The 17,891-nt window shown below is 33.3% G+C and overlaps 2 protein-coding genes across 8 annotated transcripts in view; both read right to left on the bottom strand.

Moving 5' to 3' along the window:
• Positions 1–2,606: 2,606 nt before the first annotated feature.
• Positions 2,607–14,772, bottom strand: LOC110996512 (intraflagellar transport protein 81 homolog). The gene is made up of 11 exons (XM_022264236.2): positions 14,539–14,772; positions 13,719–13,924; positions 12,020–12,207; positions 9,739–9,860; positions 8,555–8,686; positions 7,252–7,383; positions 6,470–6,670; positions 4,571–4,690; positions 4,332–4,499; positions 3,310–3,696; positions 2,607–3,003 (listed from the first exon to the last, which is right to left on the bottom strand). The coding sequence occupies exons 1-11, from the start codon at positions 14,683–14,685 to the stop codon at positions 2,836–2,838; spliced, it is 1,971 nt and encodes a 656-aa protein (XP_022119928.2). The 5' UTR covers positions 14,686–14,772; the 3' UTR covers positions 2,607–2,835.
• A 489-nt stretch (positions 14,773–15,261) lies between these two features.
• LOC110996627 (trafficking kinesin-binding protein milt) overlaps positions 15,262–17,891 on the bottom strand; it is a 41,951-nt gene continuing 39,321 nt past the window's right edge. For all 7 annotated transcript variants that reach the window (XM_045628797.1, XM_045628792.1, XM_022264401.2 and 4 more), the window contains one exon: positions 15,262–17,815. In XM_045628797.1, the coding sequence (XP_045484753.1) occupies positions 17,092–17,815 (724 nt within the window). In that variant the 3' untranslated portion in view covers positions 15,262–17,091. The remainder of the gene's footprint in view (positions 17,816–17,891) is intronic.

Genomic DNA, 17,891 nt, shown 5'->3' with positions numbered 1-17,891 from the left:
CATTCTTTGACACAGCTTATTGACATATTGACATTGACATTTGATTTATTATTTATGCTCAGTATAACCCTTCTCAGTTCCTATATTAATTATTTCCTTATCCCTACGACTTGCAAGGAGCGAACCGAACAGTCTCGACCAACTGGCAGGGAGGAGTGATGGCAGGAGAAATCGATCGCCTACCAGTTGGACTGACTAAATTAAGATAATTATGGGTCTCAACAACCCTAATTTACTGATTAGCTGAGGATAGAGTGGAGGTAGTAAGTCTGTCAGGGTTTGTCAAGACAGGCACTGGCTTCCAATGAAAATTATACAGAAGATGCTCTTTATGGTAGATCATTTTAATTAGCTGACGTTAAGTTTTATACTATTATACATTGAATAAAATACGGGAGCAGGTTTATGCCCCAGTTTCATCAATATTCAAGATATTTAGGCTAGTAGGTAAGCTTTTATATCAATGCATAACAATTCATAATAGAAACGAAACTTGAATCTCTGCAACGTTAATCTATCTATCTACCATTTAAATACCTGCATATACTATTTACCATTTAAAATAGAGATAAAATTAGAAATCAAATTATAGTTCAATTTTTTTTTATTAATCCATCTGCAATCAGCCTCTTGGCTTTTATCAGATTTAATTTGAAATTATGGAAATTAGGGAACGCAACGCAAGTAACCGAGAAATTAACATTAATCACAAGCTCTTGCGACAAACGCAATCAAAGCCTTCATAGTTTAAAATCGTTTGAAATACCTAAATAGTCTGGCTCGATTTTATAAAGATATTATCATAAGTACACATAAAATCGGAATAACAAACTCATAGCACGCCTGAATATTCAGTACCAAAAAGGATTAGGTTTTCTATCCAATTTCTTAAAGAAAAATATGAAATATGTTTCGATGTCTAACAAAATAACTTAAATTTTCTTGTAAAAAGGGAATTTCCACAATAGTACGTTGATTATTTTTGGATTACTTCGTCAAGTTTCATTCTAATATGCATTTTTAATAAAATTCTATAAGACGTATTTTTATTATTAAAGAAACGCGTGTGTACTTATGTACAAGCGTAAGAAGTTATTCATTGGCGTAGAAAGATAAAATTCTTTACGTTTGTAGAAAAAACGACACACGACAATAGAAAAAAGGTATACATTGAAATAAAACGCATTATCCCGGTAAATAAAGTTTATTTAAAAATCACAAAATAAAATATTCACTTTAGCTAACTTCAAGGTGTCGGTTTTTTGTGACGGTGTTCGGGTATCGGGTTATTGTGTCATCGTAAAAATTTCCCATCATCATTTTTCGCTAACGCACTAAAAGAAGTATAACTTCAAAAAAGAATACGAAAATCAGCTCAGCGAAAAGCCTCTTAAAAAACGTGACAATGTATGGAAGTAATGAATGAATCTATAGATTGACACACGTTTTTAATTGTCCACTGAGTGAAATGACTAAAGGTTTCTTTATGTCAGTGTCTATGGAAATAGTCATATTGTAAATATTTTAATCTATACCTGTATAAAGTCGTGTTGTTTTTTATATGTATTATATGTAAATAGTTGGCGCATTGGAGTAATCTGTACCTAATAGTAGCTTATTTAGTTTAAATTAATTAATAAAATCTAATCATAAATATCGACCTAAATTACATCTCTCATGTAACTTTTCGTTTACACTTCAATAAAATGAATGCTTTTGCTAGCTTATATCTTTCCCAAAATCGTCAGATTTCGTTTCGTACAGTCGTTTTCAGTTGTTTAGTCTAACAAAAAATATTTTTGTCTACAGAACATCGCTTGCATTACATAAACACATTTACATTATGTGACTGTATTATCTCAGTGTCATATGAAGAGCATGAATAATAAATATACCTAAAGTTGTTCCAATTTCACGCAGAATTGTACGTATAAGTCGACAATAACTAGAAACGAGGCATGAGTCATCTGCAATGCAAATTTATTAACTTGCAGCCGCCGCGTACCACGTGTCTCAACAGTCACTCAATTAAAACGAAAATATAATAATATCATTTAATTAATACATCACACAATAACTCACTGTTACACCGTTTGGGTAGCCGTTTTGTTCTGCAACTAAATATTCATCACAAGTGAATAAAAAGTGTTTAGTTTTTTTATGAATTTCTGTTCAGCCGAAGCTATTCGTTAAAGAATTTCAAATTAAAATTTTGAACTGTCTGTTGGTGATCTACGCAACAAAAAGATTGCGGTGCCAAGGTTGTCTTTATAGGCGGCTTATTCCTTGATTAAAATCTTTGTAGAACTATGCAAGTCTTAAATTACTTCTAAATGTCTAATAAATAATACTTAATAATGTTCAAGCATAATACAATCTGTAGAATGAAGGCCTCTGAAGATAAAAAAATCTACTCAGTCCACCCATGCAGATACTTTTTTTATTTACAATATAAAAATGATTAAGGAAAATAATATTTGTCTAAAAATCTCAAATGAACTAATGATTTTTGTTTTCACTTGAAAGATGAAATATTATGAAATTGTATCGGATAATAATATTTTAGTTTAAACTTTTTAATAAAGTATAATTTATTTTTAATCTCACAAACCTTTTTCGCGACAAAACAATACTGGCCAGTGTAAAAAACAACCAATGTTTAAAAAGAAACTTTAATCAAACAGCACAAATACAAAAAGCGAACACCTTAATTTATACTAACGGCAAAGCAATATTCCGATTTTAACATTCAGTTTACAATGAAAATGACGGTCATTTTATTGACAATTCTAAAATATAAGTAAAGACAAACATTCAAATCTTGATTACAGAGTATTATGAGAGAGTTAGCATTTGTGAGTGTTGGGTAATATGCATTCTGCCTTGACGTGGGGCTGGTTCACTACGGGTTTTTATTTTACAGCGGAGAAGATCCAATGTGTTTTGCCACAAACGGGTCTGTTCTTCCACTTCACCTTGACGCGAGCTTATTGCTCGTTGCTCCTGAATAAAATTTTATATGAGTTAAAGCATTTCAATGAATCACTTCTGTGGTTCAGTTATGTACAGTAAAGAAAAAGCAATTGAAAATAAGCTGAACATAAAATTACTATGTCTCTTTGCTTGCAATCGACAAGTAGATTCAAATTGCTAAGAAACTGTAATTACTAATAAATTAGTGTTTATTAGTGTTAAATAATTATGTCATAAGAATTATATTGCCATTATACAAATATTACTACAAATTATAGGGCTCGAAATAGTTGTAGATTCTAAAGCTCGTTAATTATTATATCCAAAAAATCTCACATCTTCCAAATTTCGGACAATATCCTCCAAGTCAGTAATTTTCCTCTTCATAGATTCCATCTTTGACGGTTGGCGCGGTGATTGCATTGAGTTTTTCAGTTCAAACATCACAACTTCCTGCAAACTTTCCGCCTTCATAATCTTTTGGCGCAAATTTTTCCATTCGTCCTCTTTACTCTGTAACTCGTCCGTCAGTGCCTTCACTTGATTCTTCAGGGGTTCCATTTGCGACGATATATTTATCGATGTCGCCTCATACACCCTTTTCTTCTGTTCGTATTGTTGTTGTACAGTTTGGAAATCGTGTTTTATTGGTTTAATTTGGTCGGCCAAAGGTTGGAGCTCTTGTCGTACTTCGGAAAGTTTTTGCGCTGTCTGTGCTACGAGCTAGAATAAAAATTAGAAACGTACCAAATACAGTGTGCGATTCAAAGTCAAAGTCAAAATTTATTTATTCATATAGGTAACACAATGTACACTTATGAACGTCAAAATAAAAAAAAAGAATATTAAATTAATCTAATTTTACATTTACTGCCAGTTCTCAAATTATTATTAGTATTATAGATATATGTAATTCGAACATTTTTCGGGAAAATATCATGCTGGAATACGAACAAAGAGCATTAAAAAAAATCTTATTAGTATTATCTCAGGGATCAAGTTCAAGTCAATCTTTACACTCCTGGAAAACAATTTCAATGATACTTTACCTTCTAATGCAAATATTCATTCTTTCTCAAGAAAGAGCAGTATTGGTTTAGTGTCTTTAGTGCATAATACCTATCCTCAGTGAGAGCCCCAGTTGTGCACCAATGCATAGTCCATTCTATGTGCGAATGTCACATTCGCTCGAACGGTGAAAGAAAACATTTTGAGATAAAACCTACAAAAGTCGACGACGTGTGTCAGACACAGAAAGCTGATCACCTACTTGACTATTACAATGACAAATGATAATATAAACAGATCCGAGCCCTAGAATAACTTTACTGATTTCTTCGCGCTAGGTATGAAATTACCTGAGACAAATCATGAAATGACTTTTTCGTTAATTCAGATTTCGCTTCCTTCTCTAAGTCATCCTCATCGTCAATTTTCATTTTTTTATAATTCAGCAGAGCCATTTCAACAGTTGGGTCCGTAGTGCAAATTATTTGCAAAGTCCTAGTCAAAATTCCCGCTTCAACCTAAAAGAAAGGACTTAAGTAAACAACTTAATAAAATAAAGTCCGTCGAGAAACGTCTTATATCTTAATACCTTAAATGTTGACAGATTGGCTCTTTGTCGTTTATACACAGTACTTTTGGTTCGTAGCGAATTTACATATTTTTTCAATTCTTCTCCCCTCAACACCATATCTCCGAGGAGCTGTTTAACCTATAGAAAAGAAAAGTTCTTTATCTGAGCGTTTTTAATTAAAATTCGTTATCTGATTGCGGATTAAATGAAAGCAATTCATAGAGCCACTTAAACAACATCCGAATGGCGCTCTTAAAGCATTATCCCTGAGGCTTTCGCAAAATGAGCGATTACACGAAACGAGAAAAATATCTGATCGATTTCTCGGCATACGCATCGTTTGTCATCAATAATTGATTGATGTTTGCCCAATCCTTAATGAAAAAATATCATAAGAAAACAATGTCTGTTAATAAATATATTACAATATATTTAACTTATGCAGATAATATCTTATATATAAAATTCTCGTGTCGCGGTGTTTGTTGTTAAACTCCTTCGAAACGGCTTGCCCGATTCTCATGAAATTTTGTGTGCATATTGAGTAGGTCTGAGAATCGGACAAAATCTATTTTTCATCCCCCTAAATGTTAAGGGTAATCCAGCCCTAAATACTTTTTTTAATATTAGATTTAAAAAAAATATGATACAGCATTAGTAAATACATATAACCCCTAATTTCCATTTTCCCGTCTACGATCAACTCCTATTTTTTATTATAAATGATATACATGGTAAAACGATGTTTGCCAGGTCAGCTAGTATTTATATAGATTTTAATAACAAACTAAAAATAAGATTAAAACATCGAAGTTTACATTGATAAAATCGTATTGAAACCCAAATTTAAAATAATCGGACGGGGAAAAATCCCACCCTATCCGAGCCAAATGGGACACAGGCCCACTTAAAATTGGAGGGTTGGCACTGACGACACTTATCGAAGGTTATAACAGATCCCCGTTGCCTTTATTACTCTACAGATTCGCATTCATAAAATGTTATACATAAAAAATATATGAAAAAAGTATTGAACAACTTCTTTTAAATGATATAGCAATAAGCAAGCAATTTTATTACGTATATGAATATTTTATTGTACATATATTTTTCTGTGAACTTGACAACGGTAATTGAAGTATTGTTTGATTAATATTTGTAAAGTTTTTGAAACAAAAGCAAATAGAAAGTAAGATGTATGTAGTTTTAGTTAAAGTTGATAACAACTTAGTTGCTATGTTAGCATTGGTTAGTAAACACAACAAAAAATCTCTCATAGTGAAGAGCATACCAACGTTTTAACAACACATTTATCAACCATTGGTGCTATTTTCACGATATTTCTTGGATGCCAGCTTTACCCAAAAAACGATATCATACTTAACATGGAGCGTTCAATGCCTTCTGGGTAAAATAGACCAATATGATGCACTAGTAACTAAGTAACTTTAACGTAGCAAACATCCGAGCCAGCACACAATGACCAAACGAATCGATAAAACGCAACTCGAGCTAAAGTATCTACGGAAATTCAAGTTATCCAATCGTTTAATAAAAGATCTAGATTTATTGTTCAGGGCGGTAATCTACAGAAATATCTATACTTTATTGTGTATCTATTAATCTTGACTCAAACAGTCTAGCTTAGGTAATATTTGAGTAAAATAAATATAAAACACTCCAGCTGCCCACTGAAGTATTTCCGAACCAATTCGACTTAGGGTCTTTCAAGAAAAGAGCGTACTAATTCTTAAAAAGCCGGCAACGCACTCGCGGGCCCTCTGGCATTGAGAGTGTCCATGGACGGCGGTATCACTTAACATCAGGTGAGCCTCCTGCCCGTTTGCCCCCTGTTCAATAAAAAAAAATATGAAATAAATATGAGTTCTTTGTTGGTTTTCGTAGCAGCTAGCTTACTTGTGATTGTACGTCTGCCAGTGTAGCTTCGTGTTCCTTCAATGTAGCGGTCAATTCGTGCACATGAGCCGCGCTCGCCTCCTTGTTTCGCTTTATCACTGACGCTTGCTGTCGAAATGGTGCTAACTTGTCTTCCTGTGACCCAGATGTAGCAAGCTTTTGCTGCACTAACTGCTCTATTTCGGCGTTCACATTAGCAATCTGTAGATACATAAATATTACGCTTCTATTAAATAATGTTAGTACAGAAAATTATATAATCCCGTTAATTCAATAGCTAATACATAAAACATTTTCTAATCTTTATATAAACGAATTAAGGTCAGCCTACGAGACGGAAGAGTTAAAACGATTCAATTAGACTAATTTCATTTTTGAAAATAAGAAAAAACCTCGCGTTACAAGCTTTTTTAAGTCTGGGCTAACGATGTCTGTGTATGTGATTTGTTTTTTTTCTAAGAGGCAAGTAGCTATAGTATGCCTGACACGAGCCATCGACTTAGTGCGTGTAAGGCATGCCAGTCTTCTCACGATGTTTTCCTTCACAGTACGCACGAGTTTTAAATGCTCAAATAGTAAGACCATTGGTTTACAGCCGGATATCGAACATAAGACCTCAGATAAGTCGCACGCTGAAACCACTAAGTCAACACTGATATTTTAATTTGTTAAGGGTTTATTACTATCCTTTACCCTACATATATTAGTATCTAGTAGACATAAACTTAGAACATCCAAATAAAAAAAAAACATTAAGATTTTCGTTAATTCGTAAATCTTACATTTTCTTGAATTGCGTTCAAATCTTTACGGGTCGGATGTTGTTCCATGGCAACTGTTTGCATAATGTTCAGCTCTTTTTGTAAATTATTACACTCTTGAGGTAATTTTTCTTTAACCAAGTAATTATTAAGCTAAAATAAAAGAGAAATTAGTATTTATTAACATAGCTTTTACACATTTAAAGAAAACATTTAATTACCGGATTGAAGCTATGTATAAATGTAAACTTATAATTATTTAACATAATACTTGTAAGTAAAAGAAAAAAGATTCTTCCCAAGATTGGTACGCGAAGCCATTAAAATAAAGAAACACGACAATTTCAATAGAGAAGACTGCCTAAAATTTTCAAACACCTAGGACCCAATAATATCCAAATTAAAATCTGAATACAAAGAATCCGCGAAAATGGAGGACACCGTGAGCAATTTCTGCAGAAACCCTGCATCTTTTAATTTAGTCGATACCAACTCCGGGGAAATAAATACAAATAATACAACTTTTTCTACAGCTATTATACTTTTTAAACATTCAACAACTTTTGTCTCAGTCACCGTGACCACGCACGCTGTAAAGCACGCGAAACGTCGGATAAATTTAAAATTATGTTAAATAATTATTAGTTTACAGTATAATAAAATACATAGCTTCAATCCAGTAAAGAAGTATTTTCTTTAAAAGAGAAATTAAAGAAATGGTTATAATAAAAATGATAAAAACTACTATAGTTACGATATTAGTTTAATACTTCTTTGTATCAGTAATAAACAATGAAACACGATAAGTCTAAAATAGGAATGAAACGGGCGTCTCTATCTGATAAGCGAACTTTTCCAGACAACTGGAGCACCATTCCCTCAGAAGTACAAAAAAAGTTAAGTAAAATAAAATCTGAAACGTACCTAAATATAATGAAATTCACGACAACAAACAGATTTTCGGTATGAGTTTTTTTTTCAAGAGCATATTGTGCAATCAGTCTTCTGACTATGAGCAGATAAGTTGTAGAAGGTATGAGTTCACTAACTGTTGTTTAGGGTAAAACAGGTATCTTATAAAAGTGTAAAATTTCAAGCTTTTATAACCCGCTAACAAACCACAATTATTAATTTTTGGCTTTTTTTACTATGATTGTAAAAATTTATCTATATTTTATATGAAAAAGTTAATCTTACACACATTTACTATTAAAACGTTTCTCTCGTTTCATCGCAGCGTAAACACTTTTTCATAGAAAGAGACGGCAGAGAGACTATTTAAAACTTGCTTAAAAGCTTAACTTATTAACTACGTGTAAATTACCTGTATTTCTTCTTGAAGATGTTTAATGACATCCGTTGCTGTTTTGGGAATCGCGCTCTGCCCATGTATAACGTTCAAATATCGTTTGAGTTGATCGCTCGCAATTTTAAGTTGTGTTTGTTGGGATTCATACTGTCCATACATTTTAAAGTTAATATCAATTAATTAAAATTAAACTAAAACTTGTATTGTCTTTTATTAAAATAGCTTTTACACATTTAAAGAAAAAACTTTTTTACCGGATTGAAGCTATGTATTATAATATATTATTGTAGACTTATAATTATTTACCATAATTTTAAATTTATGAGACTGAAGACAACATAAGACAGATAAGTTACAATAATAGCTTCAATCCGGTAAAAAAGTGTTTTCTTTAAACTTCAACTATTTTGGTACAATTAATATCAATAAACCAAGATTGTGACGGTTTAAAACGACATATTAAATCGTGCGTTTGTGATTGGATAAGCGTATTGTCCTCACCTATAAACGCGTATTAGACTATCGATGCTGAAGTAATCACAAACGGAACCGTCTTTTTACATCCCCCTAATTCTAAATCTATAACAAATTTATAAGTGCCAGTTAAAGTAAATTACATCTAGCAAATTGTATCCGGTTATAGTAATTGCAGCCCCACGGGACTTACTTTTTAGTACCCATCCCAGTAGGCAGATAAATTTGGCTCGTTTAAGGAGTAACATACAAGTTTCTTTGCTAATTCCTTCCTAACAACAGTAAGTAGTGAAACAGTAACACTCAATAATTAAAGATTTAAATTATTTCCCTAATTAATAGGAGTTAGCATATGCCCTTGGTTAGTTCTGAGTTATGCTCTAAGGTAGGTTACATCATACCGATTTACGTATAAAAATAATATAATATTTATATCTATAAAAATTTCATGTCCCTTCTAAATTTCTTGTTGAATAACCTTTAAATATTATGGTTTACACACTTGGCTTGACACTTGACACTTGACATTTGACTAAACTTCAGTCCTAAGTAAGACTAAGTCCCCAACAATAATTGCAACATCTTATCAAATTACGAATCCTTTGAGGCTATTTAAAATAATGTTCTAGTATAAAATTCTCAATTGAAATAAAATTAATAAGAGGACTTCATAGCTTTGTACTTGAAACTTTTACGGCGTGAGAGCTTTTAAAAGGCGTGCGTACTTGTGCCTTCAATTCCTTGGCCCGTTCTTGTTGCACTCGTAAAAGTTTACTCTCATGTAGAAAGTCGTCTTTATTTTTCACGTCAGCAAGGTGAACTTGAACATTCTCAAGTTTCTTTATCACTGAAATAATTATATTTGTTGTATAGTACATATATTGTCATATAATTCGAACATTAATACTTTTTTATAAATAACTTTATATTTTATAAATACCATAACATGGAGAACTAAAGTAATGTTGTGTAAATATATCATAAATATATGGATACTTAAAACATATTATGTTGATTTTGTAGGCATAATATGTACGGCAATTTTTTGTAAAATAAAAAGTCATAATATGTTTGAGACTGACATTTAAAAGTTTCCTATCAATGTTTTCTGGCATCGGCTTCAATATGAGAGACACATTTTCATTTACAAGACATATTAAAAAAAATGTTCTAAAACTTTCTTTGCAGCCACTACAAGACATTTAATATCCAGGATTTTTGTCTCAAAGTAATACGGATTTATAGTAAATGCTCGAGACAACAATCGAATCATGAGGTAAAGGTAAATTATATTTTCCGTAACCTTCAGACAAGCAAATAGAGTCCTCAAATTGAGGCCTGACTAATGAGAGACTCTAGAGAAATCGAATCACGTATTCCGTAAACACAGGAGTAGAATGAGATTTATTGGGCTTGACATTATGATGCAATAACGTGGAAATATAAAGTGGTTTGAGTTTGACTAAAGCTGACAGTTAAATCTATGATTTCTTGGCGTTTTTAGGATAACAAATGTACAATATGTTCGCAGAGCGAGATTAAAATACCGTCCTTCTTGTATTACGAGTATTTATACAGATTAAGCGATTACAAGTGTGTAGGAGCTCTTTTTAATTCTAATTAATTATTTATTGCTCTTGCAATATTTTAAGCTGAGATATTTGCCTTTTGGAGTATCGGGTATCATAAAATTTAGTATTTTTGATATCCAATTTTAAGATAGGATAACAATTTTTTGGGGGAACGCTGCCAGTAGGTATCTTCGGAACGTTGCCTAAAGGGACTCCTTTTAATAATAAATTTTAATTATTAAATTTTAAAGTTAGTTATAAGGTGTATTATATAAATGTTTTATTGTAGATATAGCATTATATATGATATGGTAAAGTTTAATTAATAAATCTCTGTGTCAAAATTTATAAATATATAAATTTATATTTTGTGAAATTTTAACATAATCTCTTTTAATTATGAAAGTGATTTTAATAAAATCACTTTCAAGTTGATTTTAATACAATATGATTTTCACTATAAGCGAGTGTGTTAAAACATAATTTAGTCAAGTAATAATTACCAAGTGAAGTTTTGGTGGAAAAACAATCTAATGAAATAAAAATTCAGTACGGGTCGGATCACATCGTTATTTTAAAACGGAATTCTAATCTTAATTCACAACATTGACCTGTGGATCCATTGTCGACAAAAATCAATAGTAGGACCGTCAATGTATAGTGAATATTTTAAACAGTAAACGAAATAGAAGATTTAGGGTCTGTTTCACAATATGGACAAAGTACCAAATAGCTATGCAACACATAAATAATTCAGAAGATAAAAGTTCCGAATAAGAAACTTCGCGTTTAGCATATTTCCGCTATCTGAGAGTCGTGAAACACAACAAAAGTCTTTATGCTAACCAATAAGTAATAAATAGTTTATTTGGATCTTATTTGGACATTGTGAACAGGCCCTTAGATTTATAATATAATAGAAATAGAGCTGGAGCGGTTAGAACTCTCGATCAGATCACTGGTCAAACCTAACGAATTAACATAAAAAGGATTCCATTTACAAAGTATTACACATTTAAATATTGCAAATCACATTTGCCTTTATAATCAAAAGGTAACGTTTTCATTTCCACACGCCTTTCGTGTCTTTGCAATAAGGGCAAAGGTTAATTGCGTCTATAGAAAAAAAGCGTACCCCACGCCAGAATTCAAACATAATCTTGATTCAAAATTACCAGTAGGCGTATACCTCTTTATCAATTTAGGACAACTAACAAAGCACAGAGGACCAAGCATGCAGAAAAAGTTCAAAAAAGGTTTTCTTGATCCATTAAATCTAGTATTTTTTTAATAACTGTTTCTGTCTTGTGTTATCTGTTTGTATTTCAAAAATAAATTAAGCTTAAAGCGTATATTATAATGTCTTAGCATTTAAAGACGGTAATACTGATTGATTATTAATATAAGATATATTATGTTGCGATGAATAAATTACCTATATCTCGCTCTACTGCCATTTCTTTAATATCGTTAATAATTTCCGTAGCTTTCTCCTTTTCGAGGAGCCGAGTCCTTTTGTGTACGTCCTTAAATTCGTCAATAAGATTATTATACAGATCTAACAGATCTTGAATGGTGTTGTTCCGAGCGACGTCCGGGGGTATTTCGGGTATTTTTAAATACCTGGAAACATACGAAACGTGGAATTTCATAAATAACCAAATTATAGTACTAAATCGTATAATATGTTTCAAGAATTTGAACCTATCATTATTCTTCTAAAACCTTTTAGTAGTCTATGCTGTAACCACGCCCCTATGATTGCGTTCCCTATAAGGGAGTAATTAGATTTTTAGGAGGGGGGGGGGGCACAAAACGCTTGGGAAATACTGTTCTAGATTATAGACGATAAGTAGCAACCTGGAGGAGATACTAATGTGTCTTCTTCCATCAGAGAGTCTCAAGACCTCACAACAATAATACAAAATAAAACTTTTCAGCAATTTCGCATTAAATGTCGAAGCTAATTGAGTCTATGCGGCAATTCTCCCGCAATAATAAAATATTAACAAAGGAAAAACTCCAAACAATAACACGAACAAAGTTACCACACGTTTCGTGTGTTAATACAACAGTAATTGGTATAAATGACGGGCGAAAATAAGCCAAGAATAATTACGTAAGAGAATACGCTGATGCGAACGCGCCTCATGAGTTTTCATGTATTGTCATCGTCGATCTTTGTTATGGAAATAAGAGAACAGCAGCCATTTATATTCTGAAACTGCGACATTTTTTAAGGTTATAATTAATGCGTAAGATAGAATCAACACCACCGCTTGCATGAATTATTAACTATTATTAATTCAATTCTCTGTGGTAATATTTATAATAAGTATAGTTTGTTATTGGGTAATAAACGCAAAAGACAATTGAGAAGGTGGATATACTAGATTAAAGAAGCCGAGTGTTACAGTGCAGTCAGAATTAGTTGGTTTTGGAGGCCTTTGTCAAAAAAGGGCACACAAATGCTCAGATAGTAGTGAGATGATATAAATATAAATAAATTTTAATAAAAAGCTTTTATTATTTAGCAAAAAAAACTATTGTGTGGTTTTATCATACCACGGTAAAAGTGAAACTTTTTTTTCACATTATAAACATTTAACTAAAAATTTTTGGAATAATATTCTATTAAGGGTATAAAATCGCTTTATCAATCTTAATTTTATACTTGGAGAATTGGAATGATAATGGGACTAATAAAAGTAAACTAAGTCTCCAACTAATATTTTTATTGAATTCTGTGTCTTACAGAGTACGATATACATAATACTTAACAAGTATTTAGATTTTATACACATATTAAAATAGCTTGGAGCACAGGCACAAATGAATAATAGTCTATACACTACACGGTCAACTGCTGCGAGCTACGTGCGCCGCCATATTGTCTTGGCTGCTATGACGAGCGCCTTTCACTTTATCCCTACTCCGCGGGCGACCGTCACGCGACATGCTCCACACGGACCAAAAAGTTTAAGACGATGTAATAAAAGCTTCACTTTAATTTTTATTATTTAAACGGTAGTTGTCATATAATATTTGTCAGGAGCATGGACAGGCTATTGTATTTAGAAAGTTAGAAAGAAACCTCATAGCAAAGAAAGAAAAGAAAGAAAGATTCACGTTACCTTGCGAGATATGCCGTGTTTTTAACTTGCTCCTGATTCGACAGAAGCCAATAAAGAACATGATGTACAGTCCTGGCGTCACCGGCAAGAAGTTGAGTTCTAAAGGTGGCAGGATCTACTCCCGATGGAGGTCGTAATTTTACGTTTCCTAACATTTCGAGCAAACGTATAGACACATTTTCAGTTTCATCTTCGCATATATCCAACTAAAGTGTAAAAGAACATCAGACTTTAATTTTTTGTACAATACAGGGCCAAAAGGGCAAGAGGAGTTAATTGAAAACGCCGCCTATAGGCACTCTAAATGGCAGAGGGCTCGCGAATGCGTTGCCTGCCTTTTAAGAATAGGTACGCTCTTTTATTGAACGACTCTCAGTCTTTTTTTACAACAGGGGACAAACGGGCAGCAGACACAGCTGATGTTAAGTGATAACCATGGACACTCAACGGGCTTGCGAGCGCGTTGCCGGCCTTTAAGGAATTTGTACGCTCTTTACTTGAAGGACCCTCAATCAAAATGGTTCGAAAATACTGTGTATGTGTACTAGTGTGTATCTTATAGGTCTTGTTATAGTAAGGAAACTTAAAGATTGTTATCTCTTTTTATTACAGCGTAAACTCAATTTTTCAAAAAGAGACCAATGACTCAGTTTAGTGTGACTGATTATGAATAAGACGTCATTTATTTGTATTACTGATTATTGATTGCTATAATTATTTTACGTAATACAAAAATGATTCGATTATTATTAACAATAACACACTTATAATAGTTAATATTACTGTTAAAATCAATATGGAATAATGTTAATATAAATACCTTTTCACCGGCTTTGAAAAATACCAGTAAATCTACTAGGAGCTGAAGCAATTGCTTCTCATCCAGAGCGTCGAATTTAATTAAATCGTAGTTCCGTCCCAGGGTTTGATTAATTTCTTTAACAATAAACTTCATTTGATCCGTCATTTTTAGATCTTAATTAACGACGACGCAATAAATTAATAACTCTTTACGATCATTCATTTACAAAAGGACTTCGTTTGTATTCGTTGCCATGGCAACCCCAAGGCGACAGACTATGGTAGGATACACTACACAGATAGTCTGTGCGGTAATGGCAACTGTGTGGCGGTTTTGCGTACAAATATAATTATTGACATATTTGTCTTGTACGACTCGTGTATGATTAGCTTTTGAAAAACTACATTTTCTTTAAAAATTATATCATTATAGATATCATGCACCATGTACCACGAAATCATTGTTGTCTACACACCCACAACTATAGATTTTGTCACATCCATATTTCTGTTATGAAAGTTTTTATTATTTATGTATTATAATTAGCACCCGTAATTTTATTTCTTCATGAAAAGTTCTTTTTTATATTGAGGTAATTAGGTTTGTCGACGTAACAAAAAATAATTTAGCACTGCTGCAACTTCCAAGCCTAAAAAAAATTACTACCCGAGTTTGCTATTCAATTTATATATTAAAATATTAACTTTATAAAAGCGTCATCTAGAGACAAGTAAAACAAAATTTATGTTGGAATAATTTATATTTCTATTATAATACAATCATAGATATTATTGTAATCGTCAAATCTCAACAAGTTACGCTTACTGTACACTTTGTGCCTTACACTTTCGATCGAAATACAACTGCCAATGAACAATTCGTCTCACAGCCTTACACAAATTCCGCTAAATGCTCTGAATAAAGATGGAAAAAACAAAATACTAACCTATTAAGTCTTCTAAGAGGATAAAAAAATTATTCTAAACGTCTGATTAACGACGCATTATCACTGGCTACTCCTACTTAGCACCAATGAGGAGAAGATTACTTTTCAATGTCACGACACTAATAATGAGCATGAACAGACCAATGTCAGTTGTCTCATTCCCGACTCATTATGTAAGAAAGAGACAAACATATCCATGGTGATAAATTATGACACATATTGACGTCTCTTTCATTACCGCAGATATTGAGCAAGACGGCGAATTACAAAGACAGTGAAGTTTAGATTTAAAGATGTCAGTGATAATGATATAAGTACTTCAAGTCCTCATTATTTAATAAATAATAAAGCTAATTAAATACTAGAGACGATTGTGTTAACATATCATTTCGTGATGCGTTTCGATTAATTCACTTCTACTTAACCTATGGCATGCACCATACTTACAATTAGACCCTGAGTTGACAAACAAACACGCCAAACAAAACTATCTTTTGAAACAATGTCAAAAAACTCGCGGCAATTAAGCTGCCACTGAATTCAATACTAAAATCTTTTATTTTTATGTAAGGGAAAGAATTATGAATTATAAAAGAACTTTATTTTGTAAAATGTCAACTGTCAAGAGTTTTTTGACAAACGACATTACCGATTATAATAACATAATTTGTACTCTGCTACACAAATTATTTACATTGCCAGTAATACTTTAGTGTATTGCTATTTGAAAACTAAAAATACTAAAAATAAAACAACCTTCAAAATTATATTAACTGATTCCGTCTACTGTCAACACATATCCAATGACTGTTGAATAAGTACAGATTAGATTATAATTAAAAATATAAATATTTATGATTAATAATATGATATTATTAATAAAAATTATTATATTTAAGCATTAAAATGTGTAGACAGTTTTGCGTTTTCATCAATTTGCCAATAATTTATCACAAATTTTCCCTTAAATCACGTTTGATGTAAATTATCGATAGGAATGTTGCAAGAGAAAATTTGGATATTGACTGAAAAAATGACTGACAGATGTCATAAATGCAAAAAAAAAGTCAAAAATACGATAAAATCACATATTATATAGATAAAATCAAAAAGATAAAAAAAAACAATTACAATCGACATTCATAGATCTAATAATTAGGTACCTGATATAAAACGACTAAGCTACACCTACACCTAAATCACAAGAGTAACAAAAGAATAAGCGGAGTTTGGACTCATACAATCAACAATAATCATCACATAGGTTAGTTGACATTTAATCGTGAAGCAAAACTAGATTCGGAATTTAAAAATATATGACCACAGACTACAGATCGTGTTGATTCTTTCTTTTTTATGATTACATTTTTAGCCTGTTTCGAAAGAGTCAGCTAGCCTATTTGGATTTCAGTCTAATCTCCGCTAAAGGCTGATAATTGTGTGCGACGCTACGGCTTATGAAGCGGCCGAGCGTTACATTTTCTGATACCAGATGGCAGCACCATATCAGTATAATCTGTATCTTACTGCGCTGTTAAAAATCCTTTTGTTATAAATGTAACGTGAATACTTTGTGTGAAACTGCCATCTTGAATATTATAAAGCTTTGTATTAACGAGACACTCTCATAGTAGGCCTCCCTTCCTACCGAAGAGGAAGGTGCTTAGCGTGCCTAATGGGGACGAACTAAGTGGAGTGCTGTTTGTTGTACTAGGGCCGACTCCGACCGTGCCTAGATCCCCTCGCGGTCTAGGCGCCCGTTGGCCTCTCGCCCGTCTGCCTATTGTCCCCGTATCTAAAGCTCCCTGCCCTGGTTGCGCCGGAACACCAAAAGGGGCGTCCACACGCTCGGCAGGCGGGGCAGCGGGTGATCTAAGCGTGCGCTTCAAACACGTGAGCTGCTCCATCGGACTCCTATGAACCAGGCCTGTGTAAAGCGAGCCCGCTGTTTGGAGAGCGAGGGGAGCGGGAGAGCCATCCGAGGAGGGAGACGTAAGATATCTGCGGCGGAGGATGGAAGTCCCGCTCGCGATCAACGCGTGTAACGATGGGGGGACGTCGTTGGGACGCGGAGTCGGAGGCGGCGAGGCGTCTGGCGATCCCAGGAGGGGGCTGTTCGCGGGAGTCGCGGTTGGGGAGAAGTGAGGCCGCGAAGGGGGAGCGGAGGGGGTGCAGAAGGAGTCCCGCCGCGATAGCACGGGCGATACGGCCGCGGATGTTCTACGCGATGTTAGCCTCGAACTCCAAGCACTACCCAAAACGCTACTCGCGAGACTACTCATCCCACTGCTGCATACACTACTCACACTGCTGCCAGCGAGACTGCCGTCGTTCGGGTGTAATACGGTGCTGGGAATAATGATTAATATCATTAATGATAAAATTGGAAATTTAAACTTTAATAATATTGAACTTTTATGAAACT

Source organism: Pieris rapae, chromosome 7 (assembly GCF_905147795.1).
Source record: "Pieris rapae chromosome 7, ilPieRapa1.1, whole genome shotgun sequence".
Taxonomy (NCBI): Eukaryota; Metazoa; Arthropoda; class Insecta; order Lepidoptera; family Pieridae; genus Pieris; species Pieris rapae.
This window is presented reverse-complemented; position numbering and strand designations above follow the sequence as displayed.

Bases quoted from the DNA above. Each gene is read 5' to 3' on its own strand.
- LOC110996512 (XM_022264236.2), bottom strand. From the start codon at position 14,685: ATGACGGATCAAATGAAGTTTATTGTTAAAGAAATTAATCAAACCCTG. The intron at 4,691-6,469 runs GTAAGCTAGCTG...TCTTTTCTATAG, and splicing joins TGGCAGACGTACAATCACAA to GTTAAACAGCTCCTCGGAGA. The intron at 3,004-3,309 runs GTGAGATTTTTT...AATTTTATTCAG, and splicing joins TTGTCCGAAATTTGGAAGAT to GAGCAACGAGCAATAAGCTC.